This window comes from Carex rostrata, chromosome 19, assembly GCF_964058835.1.
Source record: "Carex rostrata chromosome 19, lpCarRost1.2, whole genome shotgun sequence".
NCBI lineage: Eukaryota > Viridiplantae > Streptophyta > Magnoliopsida > Poales > Cyperaceae > Carex > Carex rostrata.
In genome coordinates this window covers 1,669,832-1,687,332 of record NC_135936.1, presented here as the reverse complement: position 1 = coordinate 1,687,332, position 17,501 = coordinate 1,669,832, and the positions used below count along the sequence as shown (strand labels likewise).

Here is a 17,501-nt window from a genome sequence, read left to right as displayed (position 1 = left end):
GTTCATAGTATCATTCCAGCCGGCGCACCGTTTGCTTTTGTATTTTTTTTACTCTAGTGTTGTCATATACTATGATTTGTTATATCAGGATGCTTATCTTTCTTTTATGTTGTTATTTATTGTACTATTTTGCTTTTATCTTTCATTATTTTTCGTCATAGTAAATCCGAACGTAACGATTTGTAAAACAAACAATAAAACAACAAATAAATCACAAATAAATCAAAACAAACAATAATAGTGCGCCTAAATAGGTGTCTGCATGTTAATACAATAAACGAGTAATGCTTGCCTAAATAGGTGTCTGCATGTTAATACAAATCTAAACTTGACCGTCGGATAAAAATACATTGCTTGCCTCTTTCTCAACCTGAAAATTTAATAACAAAAATGTATTGTTACTCCTATTTCTCAACTTGAAAATTGAATAACAAAAATGTATGAGTTAACTACCTCGTGCATCTCGAGCAGCTCTGTTTTGTTGTTCTTGTGTATCCCGGCGAGTCTGATGTCCTCTCCTTCTATTATGAAGTAAATCAAGCCACATCGGAATCCTATTAACTCTCCTTCGACCCAAGGTAATATTTTTGTCATTTGGAACAAGGATCGGGCCTTCACTTTCCGGCCAATCAGACTGATTGTCATACACATGCCATTCACCCAGCCATGTGTTGATAAGTGTTTGTATGTGGTAGTAGTAATGTACAAACCTTCCAGGGTCAATGCCTCGGAGACGACACACTGCCAGAACATGAGAACACGGTATTCTGTTTAATTGCGGCTTCTGGCATGTGCATGTAACCGTGTTCTCATCCATGATTACCACCGTGTATTTATAATTCGCTTTGGTAAACCGGCCAGAAGCGTCTTTCATGTATGCATTAACTTTCTCTTGTGTGGATGTTATCTCAAACTCGTTCCAGTTGCCAAATCCACCGAGCGTCGTCATAGATTGTGACCTCCCGCACCGTTTGTTAATCAACTAGGAAAAATACATTGCTTGAAATTAATAAAAATTACAAAAATAAAATAATTTAATGAAAATAACATACCTCGTGCACACGGCATGAGAACTGTTGACCCTGGCTTGCTTCAAATTGCGCTTTTGCCCTCCTTTGAGCAAACCATTGCTGACATTTGTAAAACGTGTCCTCAATTATTGCTGCTACCGGCAACCTACGATCCTGATTCAATCCGAGGTTCTGAGAAATAATCGATTTCAGAACCAACAAATCAGTACCCGAGATTACAGGTATCACAGAAACAGGCCCGATACTGTAATAAACCCCATTAGGGCCTGTTAAAATCTCACCACCAGTGTAAATAGATACCATAACAGCCATTTGGTATGAGTATAAGAAAACCTAAATTTAAAAATTAATTAAATTAATTATAAATACTAAATTTTTTTTTAAAAAGAAAGAAAATAAAATACTTACAGCTGAAGCGGCACTAGTGGCATATGATCTCTGTTCGTCAAATGAATCTCTCTCCGTCAAATGTCAAATGAATCTGTCTGTCTTTTTTATGTATTCAGGGTGCCCTCTACCCCAGGAAGCGGCCCTGGCCGCTACCCCCCAAAGCGGCCACCCCGCTGGGCCTCAATCCGGCCCAATATATTGGCCGCTTCGCTCAGAAGCGGCCCAGCTCCTGGTGGCCGCTTCCCTCAGAAGCGGCCATGCGATTTTTGTAAAAAACAGCCAGAACTGGTGTTTTGGTTTAACATTTTTTATAAAATGGTATATTTAAAAATTTCGGCCTAAATGGTTCTTATTTTGAAGAATTGTACACAATGATTTGACAATTATTATTTCATCACATTCATGTGAAAGTAATATCATATGTGTAGGAAGTTACAAATTATAAAATTTGTCGTACATATTAAATAATTAAATAATTTGATCTTCAACATATCTTAATTTGTCATACACATTCAGTGCCTTTTGATTTTACTGTTACCATTGGATCAATAATTTTCAAAGTGGCTTAATAAATATTAAAAAATTCCAAAAATGTAAAATTTGGTCTCCAAGCACATTAATATGGAGAACAAAATGAACGGTTTGTATCGGTTATTTGAACTTTGAATCCGGTGATTTATAGTCCAATGCACAAAGATGTTTATGCATTGCAATGTATGGTAGCCTAATCAACTTGAACAGTTCAGATCGATGTTTTGGACTTTAAAAATTAAAAAATAAATTGGTAACACCAAAGCTCAGAAATTACCACTTTGATCTTAACCAACCTCTCTAGATTTTCTCTGTAATTTAGAGCAAAATATCGCAATGTGCAAAATCAGTGAAACCACTGTTAAATTGTGCCCTCTTTTTAACAATTAAATTACAAACGCACTTTAGCTATGTTGCGGTCAATCTTATTCTTTAAAATAAAGCGGTATTCGTTTCAGACACCTTGAGACCGTATAATGTGCTGATCCTCATGCAAGTAGGATATCCAATATATCTGTAGTCGTGTCGCCTTTATAAGGTCATTTTTTAACCAATTGTCTCCTCTCAATAAACAGTGAACGATTAAAGTGTAAAGCTTTCATTATCTCCCTAATACGGTCATACATTATCAAGCGTCATCTCAGACTCAAAGGGGTCGTTCGGCAACAAAGAATTAAGAGCTTAAGGAGCGCTAAGGAACCGATGTTCGGTTGTCTTAATCCATAGATTTTGCTAAGGAAGCTAAAGGAAGGGGTATGGGTGCCTTAAAGTCCGAGCAGAGGATTAAGATCCGGGCAAAAAGAAGCTAAATGAGGTGTTCTTAATCCGCGCTAAAGAACCGGTGTTCGGTAGGATTAAGCGGCTAAGGAAGCTAAAGGAAGCGGATTAAGCCTTAAGGAGGCTTAATCCTTTGTTGCCGAACGGCCCAAAAGAGATTTACTCAGCTTTTTACTTCAGATCTTATCAAATATGGCCTGAAAGTTATACAGAGCAGCAGCAGAGGACACCAAATTGACATTTCTTTGCAAACCTCTTACTCTTTAGCCCCCTTGTCTCCTAGTAGGCATGATCGGTGTAACTCCTAACACTGTTTACAGAAACCATGGCATGCACCAATTGTATAGCAAATATATAATAAAAAAAAATAGGCTGAATCTTATTAATTAATTTCATCAATCCTTTTTTTAATTGCATTTTTTTCTATTGAGTATCAAAAACAGATTTATTAAAATTTACATTTGCTTATGTCATGCATGATTCTGGTAAAAGAATCATAAAAAGGTTAATTATTTTTTAGTTATAATACAATCAAGTCATTTCCAGTATCTGGGTAACATGATGGAAATATCATATTCTTTTCTGAAAGTTGCTAATAGGTTATATAGTCTTGGATGGCCATCTCTTTTAAAATGTTTTTGTAAACAGAAAATTATCATTAATGAGAGTCTACATTACCATTTTATTTAAGAAAATAAAACAAAACATATATAATTTGGATTAACATGATAAAGCTTCTACTCGAGAGCGGTACAATAATAATTATTTTTTATGACATTATTTTATACTAATTATTAAGAAGACTTTTGCTTATATAAAGGCGGCTTTTGAGGTTTTATCTGACATAAAAGTCAATCTCCAGAAAGCTAAGTTGGTGCCTATTAATATCTCTGAGATTGAATGGTATAGGTTAAATGTATTTATTGAATGTAGAGTGTCAAAACTCAAAACTCCCTCTAAATTATTCAGGAGTACTAGTACGTTTTAAATAATAATATAGTTTCCTAGATTAAGGATATCTCATGGACAGTGTATTGAAAAATAAGTCTCAAAGGGGAAAAATATATATTTATGGTGGATTAAAGTGAGCAGGATTTAATTGATGAATGTTGCATTGATTTTAAAAGTGGTTCACAATACATTGGTCTTTGGAAAATACTCGAACTAGTTATATTTCTATCAAATACTCTTACTAATAATCCTCACAATCAGGGGCAGATTTATGTAATTATATGAATGAGTCAACGGACTCTTTTTTTTTCGTATTTATATATGAATTTCTCTATAATTTAGAGCAAAATATCATATATATTGTAAATTGACCCACATTTTGAGCATCAAAATTTTGTATGATTGATCCTCAATATATGTGTTTGACCCTCATATTTCGGAAATTTGGCTCCGCTCTGGCTGATAATATGATGTCCATATTCTAGAAAGAAACTAAAAATTTAGACCAGATAGGGGAAATTGGCTGTGCTTTCAGAGTTGTAATGGGTTGAAAATTAAATTATGAATAGATATATGCTTATTCTCCCCTCTTTACATGTCTGAAATGAAATTTTTTTTAAAGAACATTATCTAATATCAGGGAGTAAAATGCAACTTTGTGGGCGCCTAACTGTTGTTAATTTAAGGGTAGCAACAATTACTTGATATCTATCAGACAAGATTACCCTTTTAGAAAATGTACAGGATCAATTAACATGGAGATGCATGGAAGATCACTTGACAATTTTCAAAACTGTCCGTTTATAATTTCTTAGAATCTAGAGGGGTTAAAATAAATAAATAAAACAATTTGCTATAGTGGAAAATTAAAATCCGTGAATTAATTCATGTACGTGGTTCTTCAGATAAACAGTAATTTAACCATACAAATTTAAATAAGAAGTGAAACAAGTAATTTGCCATTCCATTCTTGTGAAGAAAGAGAATATAGGTACTTTCATTTTTATCTTGTTCATATACTAATTTTTTTTTGTTTTAGATGGGTAATTGTAGGATCAATTTCAAGTTTAAATAGATGGTTGAGTTTGCTATGAAGATGCCAAAAACTACAAATTTATTTTGCTATCAGTTTCATACATACCCCTCCAAAAACTTGAAATTATGTACTTTTCCCCTCTAAAAATTATAATATTAGATTTACCCTTCTAATTTAAAAAAATCACAAATTGACCAAATTTAGTTCTTTTTCTATTAAGAAATATTCTATATTTATAACGTTCTCATTTTACCCATTATTATGAAATAAAAATATGTAATATATGTAAGAAAAATATCCAATCGTCTAATTGGTTGGTTTTTTTAGGACAAATGATTTATTTCTCCACTTGTGACACATACACAGTGACATTAAAAAAAAAACGGTTGTGCGTGCGTTACTGGTAAGAAAATAAAGCATTTGTCCTCATACTGGGTCAATTAGAAGACTAGACATTTCTCTTAAAAATACTCCATAATTTTTGTTCTTTTAATAAAGAATAAAATGAGTTTTAATAGAAAGGTTGCTAATTGGGTAAATTTGTGAGTTTTTTAAATTTAAAAGAATAAATATGATATTATGAATTTCAGAGGAAGAAATACATAATTTCAATGATTTTGAAGGGTATATATGAATTCCACAAACAAATAATTGTTATGAGTATTTTGAGGGCTTTAAGCAGAAATTTAGAAAAGTACAAGAAATATGATTAAGGACATGACATAAACTGATTAAAATCTTATTCATTTTGTATCCAAACGAGAGGCAAGATGCCCTAACCTAAACTTCCCTTTTGTTTGCAGTTACAAAAATTTGAAATACTTTCCAAGTTTTCTCTAGATATTTTTGTAAACTTTTTTTCTCTTGTATTCTCTAATAATCCCTTACAATCTGCTGATTATATATAGTATAATAGCAATCCGTTGTTATATAGATCTTGACATCACCTTCAGTTGCTTAAACACATTAATTACCATTTAATCCATAAAATATCTTGTACATTCCAACAAACCCTTGGTTTTCCTTGAATAAAGTATATGAGTCCCAAACACATTTTACTGTTTTATCATAATAAATTAAATTTACCATGCAATACTAGTCAAACTTTTTCTAATGTGTGAATCGGATCAGATCAAGATCAATTGCTACCTTCTAATTAAGTGTTTAAAATTTTCTATTTTAATATTTTGTTAGGTTAAAAGTTGGAATGATATATGGATGATTGCAGAGAAAACAAGTAAAAAAAAAGAAATGGACCAACTTTTTTCCTCCCGGACCAAGGATTCCATTGCCGATTTGCGCGTGGACCAATCGTTATAACGCTCGCGGTAGTATAACTGTATAAAGCATGCATTCTATTGCACGTAAATCAGTAAATGTAATGTGAGAAGAATTTGATGGTCTATGCAAGGGAGGGACATTTCTTATTTCTATTTTCTTTTGAGAAGTTTAATTGAAAAGGACGCTTTTTTCAGAAATTGACTTTCTAAATAAGTCCTCCTTTTCAAGTAAAACCTCTTTTGTAGGTCCTCAGGCGCTTTAAATACCGAGGCCTCTGCCACCAGAGTCTCCTGGCTCTAAATTGGCTTCATTCCTCTCTCTCCTCTCTCTCTCTCTCTCGGCAGCTACAAGAGTCCAAAGCCGAGTATTGATTCTAGAAAATGGTATGTTCTCTGAACCTAGTCAGTTGAGAAAATTTGCAATACAACTACTCTCTTTTGCTATATTTTTAATTGCTCAGCAAGTGATTCAAATCATCAAATGAATCTATAATCATTCTGAATCTGTGCTAAATTATGGTTTTTTTTTTTTTTTTTTTCAATTGTGAAGGAGGAAGGTCGAGAACTGGAGAGATGGGAGGGATATGTGGACTGGAGAAACAGACCTGCTGTGAGAAAGAAACATGGCGGAATGCTTGCTGCCTCCTTTGTTCTCGGTACTCATTTACTTTTTTTAATTTCGAAAGTTTGAAAACTTTGAAAATATGATGCTGTGCTTTTGTTATTAGCTTGACTATTTTTTTCCTTTTTAAAGAGAAAAAAAATAGCAACTGAAAAAAGGCTTTCGGTTTGTTTTTGTCTTTTTTAATGGTAGGCCCCCAAGACTTTTTAATTGTAACTGCTGTGCTTAACAAACTGAATTATTTCTTTAAATTGTATTCTCTCTTTTTTGTTTAATTTTAATTTTGACCCCTGTACTTGATAAGAGCTTTTCTGGGTGCTCATATGTTCCTTGTTCTGTTGCTCAACCTTTTTTTGCCACTTGCCAATATACTTTTTTTTCTTGGTCTGTTTTATGACTGATGTTTCAGTTTTCTCTGGTCCTTTATGTGAATTTCAGTATAGTAATAATCAATACATACATATTTCATTGGTTGGTGTGCCCTTCAAATAAATAAACTATTAGCTCACATATTTAATTCACAAGGAAATGCAAGAGGATGGCATCATTTTACATCTTTCCACATGAGCGGCATAGTCGGAGTCATGCATGCAACCTTAATTAACAAATGCAGAGAACTATGAATTCGACGCTGTTTTTGCATATACCAAATGTTTTTGTCTGACCAATTTTAGCGACCATGCATCTTGTCACTAAAACAATTCTCGGTACCAGATTTGTGCTTGGTTTACATAATTTAAGCACTACGAGAAATCTTAGCTTGGGAATAATAAGCAATTCTAGAAAAAAGGTACAGATTCCAAAAGAAAGATTACATATCTCAATCCTTCAACAGTTACTACTTGTGAAGAATACTACTTTTATGTCAATTTGGAATAAGAAATATGGGATAAGTTCATATCCTATTACTAGATTAAAATTAATTAGTATTGAAGGTAGTTACTTTATATGATTCTGGATTCTATTCTATTTTAAAAAACAAGTTGATTGATAAGTAAATATATTGTTTAATTAAATTCACACGCCGATTTCCCTCTATATACATTCGTTCCGTCAAAAGAAACGAGAAAAAAATTAACTGCTTTTTGGATTCTGATGCAGTGGTGGAGGTTATGGAGAATCTGGCATTTCTGGCAAATGCGAGCAATCTCGTGACATACCTGATGGGGTTCATGCACTTTTCTCCTTCCAAGTCGGCCACCACTGTGACAAACTTCATGGGCACCGCATTCCTCCTCGCTCTGCTTGGGGGCTTCCTCTCAGACGCCTTCTTCACCACTTACGTCATTTACCTCATTAGTGCTGGCATTGAATTCCTGGTACGCATTATGCTACTGTACCAGTTTGGCTTTATTTTGTGAGAATGGTAAATTATATACGGGATCTCATGCTCATACGAGAGATTATTGCCTCAAATTGCATACACATACGCACACAACAAATGAAATGTTGATTTTTTAAATTTATTAGGAAAAAGTAAAATTCCTCAATAAGATCCACAAGATATTAGTGTTAAAGTGGTTTATTAGCATTTACTTGGTTTTTATTTTATTTCACTTGATAAAAGCGACATTTGTACTTCAATTAACTATCTAATAAGATCCAACACATATTAAATGCAAAAAGTTGTAATTACTTAATCTAATTAAGATAACAATATTACAAACCTACGGTTGACTTAATTATGTTATAGTGTAAATGGCCTTTATTTCTTTCCTATTCCTCTTTGGCCATTTATACTTACTATTCTTTCAAATGAAAAATAAAATATATTACCACGGTGTGGAACAAAACGACCAAAATATAATCTGCAATTTAACTACTCGCTGGGAAATTGAAGCATATAACAATATTGCATATAAAAAATAGGATATATAATGTGTATTAATATTTATGTGTCATATTAATTAGCTCTGAAGTTCAAATGGCGTTATTGGCATGAATATATCGATCTTCGTGAGAGTGCTGCAATTAAGACTAAAGTAGAAAGAGACTAAGAGGCTACAAATAGCAAGGGGACCCACCCCTTCACTTGCATGAATTTATTTGCACACTAATCCAACTTGCCTATTAATAAATGAAAGAAATAACTTCTGGAAGCAACGATTATGAATTTAAGATGTAGTATCTGAGTCCCTTTCTGCGTACTTTGTTATGAAACATCATGCAAGACTAGAAAATTAAAAATAGCATATTTAATTAGGGTTAGTACCAAAAATTTTTGGAGCATCCAATGCTCTGGGATGTTTATAGAAGAACTAATAATATAAGACAGAATCAAAATACAAACTATTATTATGAACTGAGATTTTGGCGAAAGAGCTGTTCTTGCTGACAAAGCATGGAGTAACTCTGGCCCACAAATTTGTTAGACTTACTAATCTTCATTTCAAGTCAAACTATTACAATTGTGGATTCTATGCATTGATATCTTATTCTGCCACCTGGGAGATTAGGCTTTTATCTGTCATTATTCTAAGAAAAGCCTGAACCGCATATAGTTATCCATTTATGCTAACCAACGTATCCAACTTTGATGTTTTAGTTCCTTACAGCCTAAGGTTCTCTATTCCACACAAAATTGTGCTTAGGTTTTTGTTCTTTTCTTCTCTTAACCTCTGGTGAAAACTGAAAAGAGGAAATGCAACACTTGGCTTTAGTTCTTTTATCCTGGTTAGTATATATGTAGAAACTATTGGGAAAGAAGATGCGGGGGAAAAGTATAGGTTGTTATTGGTTTCCTGTTTTCAATGAACTTGAAAAGTAACTCCGAATCACATGCATGAATTTGTTTCATGTCAAAACTTGCCACATCACATTGATCAAATTGATAACCGACAGTTTCTATTTCCATCAAGAAAAATGACTTGTTGATATACATTCTGAGTTAAACAAAATAGCAATAAGGGAAAGAATTTAAGCATCTTGTGTCATTTCCCTCTTACAAAGTTAACTGCGCATTATGGAACTCCTTATTAAAGGTGGGTCCACCACTAGGTAAAAGTTGATTACAACTTTGTACTGAACACATTTATCATGTCATGTTATTTTGTTTTCTTCCAATTTCAAACCATCATTATGTCAAGTGCATGTTGCGGTTGCTAAACATTGTTGTCTGATCAAAATACATATCACACAATTATATCATACTAGGTCAGGACCAAATTATTATCTAGTGATTAATTACAATTCCTTTTTAAATGGCAATCATGAATCATGGCACAAAACATTGAAAAATATATTTTCCATGAGCAATCTCTCTTTACTTTTCTAGGGCTATCAAATCTATACGTTGGTTTGCAGCACCACTGTCTCCTTATCAAAATTTGTCACTATGCATGTATGGGGATCATAGGTGGGGCTGGATATCATTGTCCCTGTTGTATATCTCAATCCAGCATCACATTGCATCTGGTCCAGGGGAGACTCTGTTTAATCTAATGCACTGTAATAGACGTTCTGATTGAGACCAATGTGATGGAGGGACCCCCATATCAGTGTTTGTTACATGAATTATTTCAGGGAATCTGTAATATAAGATTTAATTTAGTTGCATCTGCTCATGGGCGGAACTTCCCTCCGTTCCATGTCAGATGTCGCCATAACCTACATGTCACCGTAACCTACGTGTTGATTCTAGAAGGGACCACTGTTTACATACAATACTTGGAGCGCTTAGCCTTGGTCAAAGGTAATATGGCCCTTATATAGATAGGCAAATAATACACGAGTCCATTTTGGGGAAAATATGGAGTGGTTCCCATGGTTTCCTTGATATTTTATTTTATTATACCAAGTAATAATATGATTCAGTTATCCTCTAAGATTTAGGTTTTCTTTATCCCACCACACATGTGCAGTTAATAGTACTAGCTAACATGTCTATAAATCATGTATAGTTTGTTGGGTTTTTTTTATTAGATTACCTAAATAACAATAATAAATTTTATAAAAGAAACTTAAAACAACCAATGGTATATATAATAGACTTAAAAAAAAAGTTTTTATATTGTTCAAATCTTGAATATTCTCAAGAATTGCTCATCAAATCTTCCAGATTAATTTCTCTACAATATTATTGAAAGAAGTTTCCAACAAAGAAAGAACAGAAACTGTCCTTTTCTTCTAGTAATGGAGAGGAAATGATAAGTGATACGGCCTACTAACATTGGGATGTGGCCTGAGACCTAGGAAAAGACAACTGGTGCAACAGTATCCACGTGAAACTTTGATAACAAAATTTTCCTATTTTCTTGATGAAATAAAATAAAATTAAATCCACAGCCTTTGGTGTGGCCTGTGGGCATTAAAAACCGTATCTAGGTTAGAGTGGTCCATGCAAGTTTGAGTTTGGTTTTTTCTGGGGTTCATGTAACATTGTAACCTCACATCACATCATAGGTTCATTGATTGCCAAGTGCACCCAACAACTCTACCAAAAATTCGGCTCTCGTACAAAAAGGTAAAAAGGCAGGAATAAAACCAGGATTAAAATAAAAAATAGTATAAAGATGGAATTAAATTTATGACTTTAATTATTCGTAAAAAAAATTGATTGATTTTCTAACCTACGGCCTAACAATATTACTTAACTATCAGAATAAGATATTTAGTTTTTAATACAAAGGTTTTCAGGAAAAAAAAAAGGCAATCAACAAGATACATAGACAGAAATTTCTTAACAATATAACTAAAAGAACATATTTAAAACAGGAATGTTATTGTTATTGTTTAACTCAAAATGGCGTATTGAACATATGAAGTACATTTAGAGCAGAGACAAAAATATTTTCATCTCAATTTTTTATGTCCATTCTTTACCGCTTGATCTTGATTGCATTACTTGTGGTAATGCTTATTGATGGTTATCTATAAACGTCGGCATTTACTGAATTTAAATGAAAAGTTAAAAGGTACAATATTTAAAAAAAAAAAAAAAATTGGAAAGGAACCCTAATTCTCATCCCCCAACCCCACCCCTCAAAAATAAAATAAAATGAACTTAAAGTCAAAATAGGACCTTAATTATATATCCCATGCTCATATGGCTTGCTCTCCTTTTAGATTGGATGTAATTTTGGCTTTCACCAGTGAGCCGTATATAATAACTAAGAATATTCATTAAATAATATAATAATACGAAACCTTTATCAAGTATAAGATCATTCTTTGGTAAATTTTTCACCGATTGATTTTTTTTTTTAAAGTAAGTGGAAAAGGATATTGTACCACTTGAGTCTATTAAAATTGTTTCTCAGACAAGCATTTATGCCTTCTAGGATATTTTATACATGGCATTATCCACCTTCTTTTCCTTTTCAATGTTTCTGTCAATCACATGAAATCTGACATCTCAAAATCTCTAATGCCATAGAAGCAAAGGCTCTTCTGGGGAAATTTTATTATCACTTGGAATCATATGAAAAATATGGACAGAGGATGACAAAGATTGAACAAGGACTCCATGTTAATTTTGTCTTTTTGCCATGAATAATAACAAAATTGCATGTATAGTCCAAATCCCTTTTTCAAAATCCTACAAGCAAAGACAAACAGAAGGGCAGTAGGCTACAAATCTCACAACAAATCCAGATATCTGATCCAATTGTGGTTTGAAAGAACTTCATGTTGGTAGTGGGCCTGATTCGGTCTAGTTGTTTCAAATCATCTCATCCTTTTAAAAGATACTCTACTCAGGCTGCCTCTTTAACTTTCTTTGTTTATCTTTATATTACTTTGCTTAATCTTCCAAGGGGTGTTGTCAACACTCAACAGAACTTAGCAATGTGAAACATGTTGTACTTTGTGAGAGTGATAGTGCATCACTTGTCATCTTCGAACTGCACCATAATAAATTAATTAACAAGGACAAGCTTATTAGCTCCACAAAAAACAATAAATGTTCAAGTTGTAGTTCTTTACATCACATTTTTTGGGGGTATTCCATTAGGAATTTTTTTGAGTTAAGTAAGGCTGGTTCTCAACTCCATTAGGAATTTTAAAACTGTTTGTTTCTAAAAGTCTTAGTAGATTTTTATTTCACACTATTCCAGTCGTATTTGGTTCAGGATTAAAAAAAAATGAAAAATATAGAAGATACGGATATTAGGTCAACAGCCGTCTGATTTATATGGGATGACTGTGGTAGAGGGTTGTGATCTTAGAAGATTCTATTGATCCCTTTTGAATAAAACTAAGGAAAATATAATAATAAAATAGTGACTGTGTTATGTGCTGTCAGATCCTGTTTGGTAGATAATTTTGCAAAAATCATTTCAACGTTCAAATCAAATCCTTCTCTCTTTTTCAATTAATTTGCTGTGATTGGTGGCCTTTCGCCATCAGAAAAGAGTGAGATAAAAGAGACTAAAAAAAGCAAGGTGCAACAAAAACCACTTTAGCTAGGCAACAGGGGAGTCTCTTTTTAGAAGCCTTCACGAGCATTCTATGTGGAAAAAATAAATAAAGAGAGGCCCAAATTTTCTCCAATTGGCAAAAAAGAATCCTCAAAGTTAAATAAAGAAGATTTCTGTTAAATTAAAATAAAAGTAAAGAAGATTTTTTTTTCTGATCTACTTAATTAAGTTAATTAAGCAAGTTCCTTTCCAACTTTTGAGATCTTTTGATTGAGAAAACAAGATTCTGGTTGAGGTGTCAAAATTTGAGCCGTGTTATATGAGTTTGTGCATGCAAGAAGTGTATACTCATTTTCTTTACTCTCTGCTATTTAAAATTATATAGTTTGGGGTTTAATTCTCCTTTCTGGCTTGATATGGGCTGTCATATCAAAATCAGTTCTTTCTGGCACATGATTTTAGACGCACGAACTTAATACAATTTGATATACGTCCTATCTGAGCATTTAATTTAAGAACACATCTACTAGTTTTGAAAATTTTGAACACTACTAATATATAAGTTGGATGTACGCTTTTTTTTTTTAAAGTTAACAACAGTAAACTAAAACAACAAACAAACAACAAAAAAAACAGAATCCGAATTAACAGTGGGTTAGCCATAGCCTTCCTTCCTGTACAGCTTTGTCTGCCACCCAAGTCGGGTCCCTGATCTTCCCTTCAAAGAACTTAGTGTTGCGTTCTTTCCACAAGTGCCAACATGATGAAATAAAGAATACAGCCCAGGTTTTGGTGGTAAGGCCCCTTCGACAATTCCTTCTCGATTTGACATAAGTATGCTGTACCGATTGACCTGGCCACATGATCTGACAACCCAGCAAGGCACTGACCCTATTCCATAGTGTAACTGCATACCGACATTCAAAGAATAGGTGCATTGCAGTCTCTATAGGACAGGTATCACATGTGAGGCATTCCATAGAGCATATTATTCCCCTTCTTTCCATGACATCATGAGTTAGTATCTTATTACCTTTGATCCAGAGATAGGTAAAGATCTTAACTGATGGAGGGATTTTCATACTCCATGTATGTCTAAATTGGCACACTGTCTTACCTCCCGACATTATCACGTCATAGAAGGATTTGGCCGTGTAGTATTCACTACTTGTCCATGTATGTCTAAGTTGGATGTATGCTAGATATAGAATTATCACATAAATAAATGAGGACAAATGAGCATTCAATCCTTAAGTTCGTTCAGAAAATTATAATTTCATTCACTGAAGTTCCACATTAAAATCCATAAATCTTCAAAAAAATAAAAAAAATATTCTGGTAATGATTTGAACGAGCTAGTTATACCCAGAAATTGCCTTATTATTTCCACTATAATAAAGATAGTCCCTGCTGTAACGCAGCCCCAATAAATAACCAAGGTGAAACCTTGATCATCATAAATTTATTGTTTTCCTCTTCTTCAATGCAGGGACTGGTGATCCTAACAATTCAAGCAAAAAAACCCTCACTAAAACCACCAGCATGTACCATTCAAGATTCGCCGTGTCAGTCGGTCACAAGCAGCCAAGCTGCAATGCTGTTTGGTGGTCTGTACCTCACAGCATTAGGCATTGGTGGCATAAAAGGATCGCTACCTCCGCATGGTGCAGAGCAATTCGATGAAGACACTGTTCAAGGACGAAAGGCACGGTCGACATTCTTCAATTACTTTGTGTTTTGTTTATCATGTGGTGGTCTTATTGCTGTTACATTTGTTGTTTGGGTGGAGGATAACAAAGGGTGGCAGTGGGGTTTTGGCATTTCAACTATTACTATTCTGCTCTCTATTCCAGTATTTCTCATGGGTTCACCGCTTTATCGGAATAAGATACCAACTGGGAGCCCGCTTACTACCATAGCAAAGGTATGAACTCAATGCATACAGAAAATGCCAATTTAAACCCTTCAAAACCTCGCTTATAAGACCTACATCACATATTGATAAACTGGAAATACTGACAGCATATTCTAGTCAACAAGACATGACTAATTAGACACAGAATGCTGCGCTCATTGGTTTGCAATTTCAGCTCACATTAGCCCACATCCAACAACAACTAGGCCAAGTTGCAGGCCCCAGCATTAGACCTTTAGTTATATCATTTTTGTTTATATGTGCATTGAAGAAAAGAAATTAAAAATTTATAAACAATATGCAATACTAACACAATCACCTAAATATAAACAGGTCTTAACCACAGCAATCTTCAGCCATCGAACACCGCAAGGCATGACAAACACCAATGCCGTGGTTGATTGTGGGCCCAGCCCAGCCACAACAGAAACAGAAACATATTACAAAGAGGAACTTAACCAGACCGTGACCAAAACTAACCCTCTAGATCTGTCCAATGAACTAACATTTTTGAACCGAGCAGTTGAGCGGCAGCCGATAAATAAATTCCTCCTTTGCACAACAGAAGAAGTGGAGGATGTCAAAGTAGTGCTCAAAGTCATCCCTATCTTTCTCTCAACTATAATGCTAAATTGCTGCCTGGCCCAGCTGTCAACATTCTCAGTCGAACAAGCTGCCACCATGGACACACGTGTTGGCTCTTTAACTGTCCCTCCAGCATCACTACCGATTTTTCCTGTCACTTTTATCATGTTACTGGCACCAGTTTACGACCATGTCATACTTCCTTTTATGCGTAGATTCACCAAAACCGAAATGGGCATCACCCATTTGCAAAGGATCGGTACCGGCTTGGTTCTCTCAATCATAGCCATGGCAGTTGCAGCTGTGGTGGAGGTAAAAAGAAAACGGGTTGCTACTCACGAAGGGCTTCTCAACTCGACTGAACCTTTGCCTATCTCTTTCTTCTGGATTGCGTTGCAATACTTATTTTTGGGTTCGGCTGATTTGTTTACTCTAGCTGGGTTGCTCGAGTTTTTCTTTAGTGAGGCGCCAGCCAAAATGCGGTCCCTTGCGACTTCTCTCTCTTGGGCTTCTCTAGCACTGGGGTACTATTTGAGTTCCGTACTTGTGCAGATAGTTAACAGTGCAACCGGCAAGGGATCACACGCACCGTGGCTTAAAGGAAGCAACTTGAACCATTACCGGCTTGAGAGGTTTTATTGGCTCATGTGTGTGCTTAGTTCGGTGAATTATTTGCATTTCCTCTTCTGGGCATTTCGTTATAGGTACATGAGATCCGGGACAAAAGGATGATGATCTATACGAGGAAAAATTGCTAGATGTGAATGTGTGAATTTGTCTAGTAACGATATTGTTTGCCTTTACGGAACAATGGATATGGCAGTTATGTTATTATGGTCAAATTTGATTTAGCTTTTCATACTAATGTTAAAAAAAAAAGGAGGAAGTGTGCATTTAATTCATATAGTCCTTTCTCTGTATATATATACTCTTCTTTCGTATAGCAAATTATAGGATCTTTCCCTGCCCACTAATTTCAACAATGAAAGAGGTTCCTCATGAACCAAGACAACAAAAGGTATTCGCTTGCTTCAAAAGTTATGAAAATCACTGACTTATATGGGATTGTTATAAAGAAAGAAATGATATCTATTTAGAGAACCCAAGCACGATATTATAGAGATTCCCAACACGCGAACGTGAAAAAAGGAAAAAAGGAAAAAAAAAAAAAAAGAAGAAGAAAGATCAGAGCTAAACATCAGACATGGGCCTTAATCCAGTCCAATTTATATGTCCAGTGTAATCTCACTTTCAAGCCCAACAACAAGCATGTGCTGATCACCTAACAGTATCAGCTGTTTTTCTGAAGGAAATTGGCAAATTGGTACACAGAAAGTGCTTTCCTTTCTCTGAAAATGTATCTTGACGGCTGCATTCTTTTTCATTTAAAGGAATGTCTTTAGAAGAATACTGAAATCTAGCTTTTGATTATTCATATTATGACAACAAAAGATACAAGTTTTATAATTTCTTTACAAAAATTTCCTGATGTCTGACTCAGAGAATCTTGTATGAAGTTGACTTATGGGCTTTCTGTCACACTTGTGCATTTCTAGTCTTTCCTGCCAACAGTTTTGTTGATTTTCAACAATATATATAAATGAAATGGTGGTTGTGAATTTTTGGTATATCTAATCCCAAGTCTACAGCAAATATGTGAAATTAACACTGGTCTATACTGATGAGCAACTATTGTGGGCTGCATATATGCATATATCAGAAGTTCAGTACACAAGAAAAATAACCAACTTCTTTCAGCCATTTCATGGAGAAAAAATGTTCTATGAGGAGCAACAAAGATATTCATCCTGCAGCAAAACAGAAGTTTTCACATTTCTATCATCACTCGAAACATGGAACATAATGTTTCCATGGATTTTCCTACTGAGATTAAGATGCACTTCCAATGTGCTTCTAAGTATGAGCTTTTCTCAAGCATCAGTAATTAACAGATAGTTGATAAAAAAAATTCAGTTTTTTTTTTTTTAATCTTTTTTTTTTTGCATCTTCCACCTAGTGACGATTTC

The 17,501-nt window shown here is 34.3% G+C and overlaps 1 protein-coding gene and 1 long non-coding RNA gene across 3 annotated transcripts; one reads left to right on the top strand and one right to left on the bottom strand.

The window, feature by feature from the left end:
* Window positions 1-218: 218 nt before the first annotated feature.
* LOC144571366 (uncharacterized) lies at window positions 219-624 on the bottom strand. The gene is made up of 2 exons (XR_013517496.1): window positions 454-624; window positions 219-370 (listed from the first exon to the last, which is right to left on the bottom strand). It is a non-coding gene; the product is annotated as an uncharacterized LOC144571366 (long non-coding RNA).
* Window positions 625-6,228: 5,604 nt separating this feature from the next.
* On the top strand, window positions 6,229-16,434 carry LOC144572010 (protein NRT1/ PTR FAMILY 4.6-like). Of its 2 annotated transcripts, XM_078321403.1 has the most exons (5): window positions 6,230-6,380; window positions 6,547-6,652; window positions 7,720-7,937; window positions 14,464-14,898; window positions 15,223-16,434. In XM_078321403.1, exons 1-5 carry the CDS (start codon window positions 6,378-6,380, stop codon window positions 16,204-16,206), a joined length of 1,746 nt encoding a protein of 581 aa, XP_078177529.1. In that variant the 5' UTR covers window positions 6,230-6,377; the 3' UTR covers window positions 16,207-16,434. The 2 variants fall into 2 exon arrangements, with proteins under 2 accessions (XP_078177530.1, XP_078177529.1); XM_078321404.1 differs by lacking the exon at window positions 7,720-7,937 and having other exon boundaries at window positions 6,229-6,380.
* The last annotated feature ends 1,067 nt before the right edge of the window (window positions 16,435-17,501 follow it).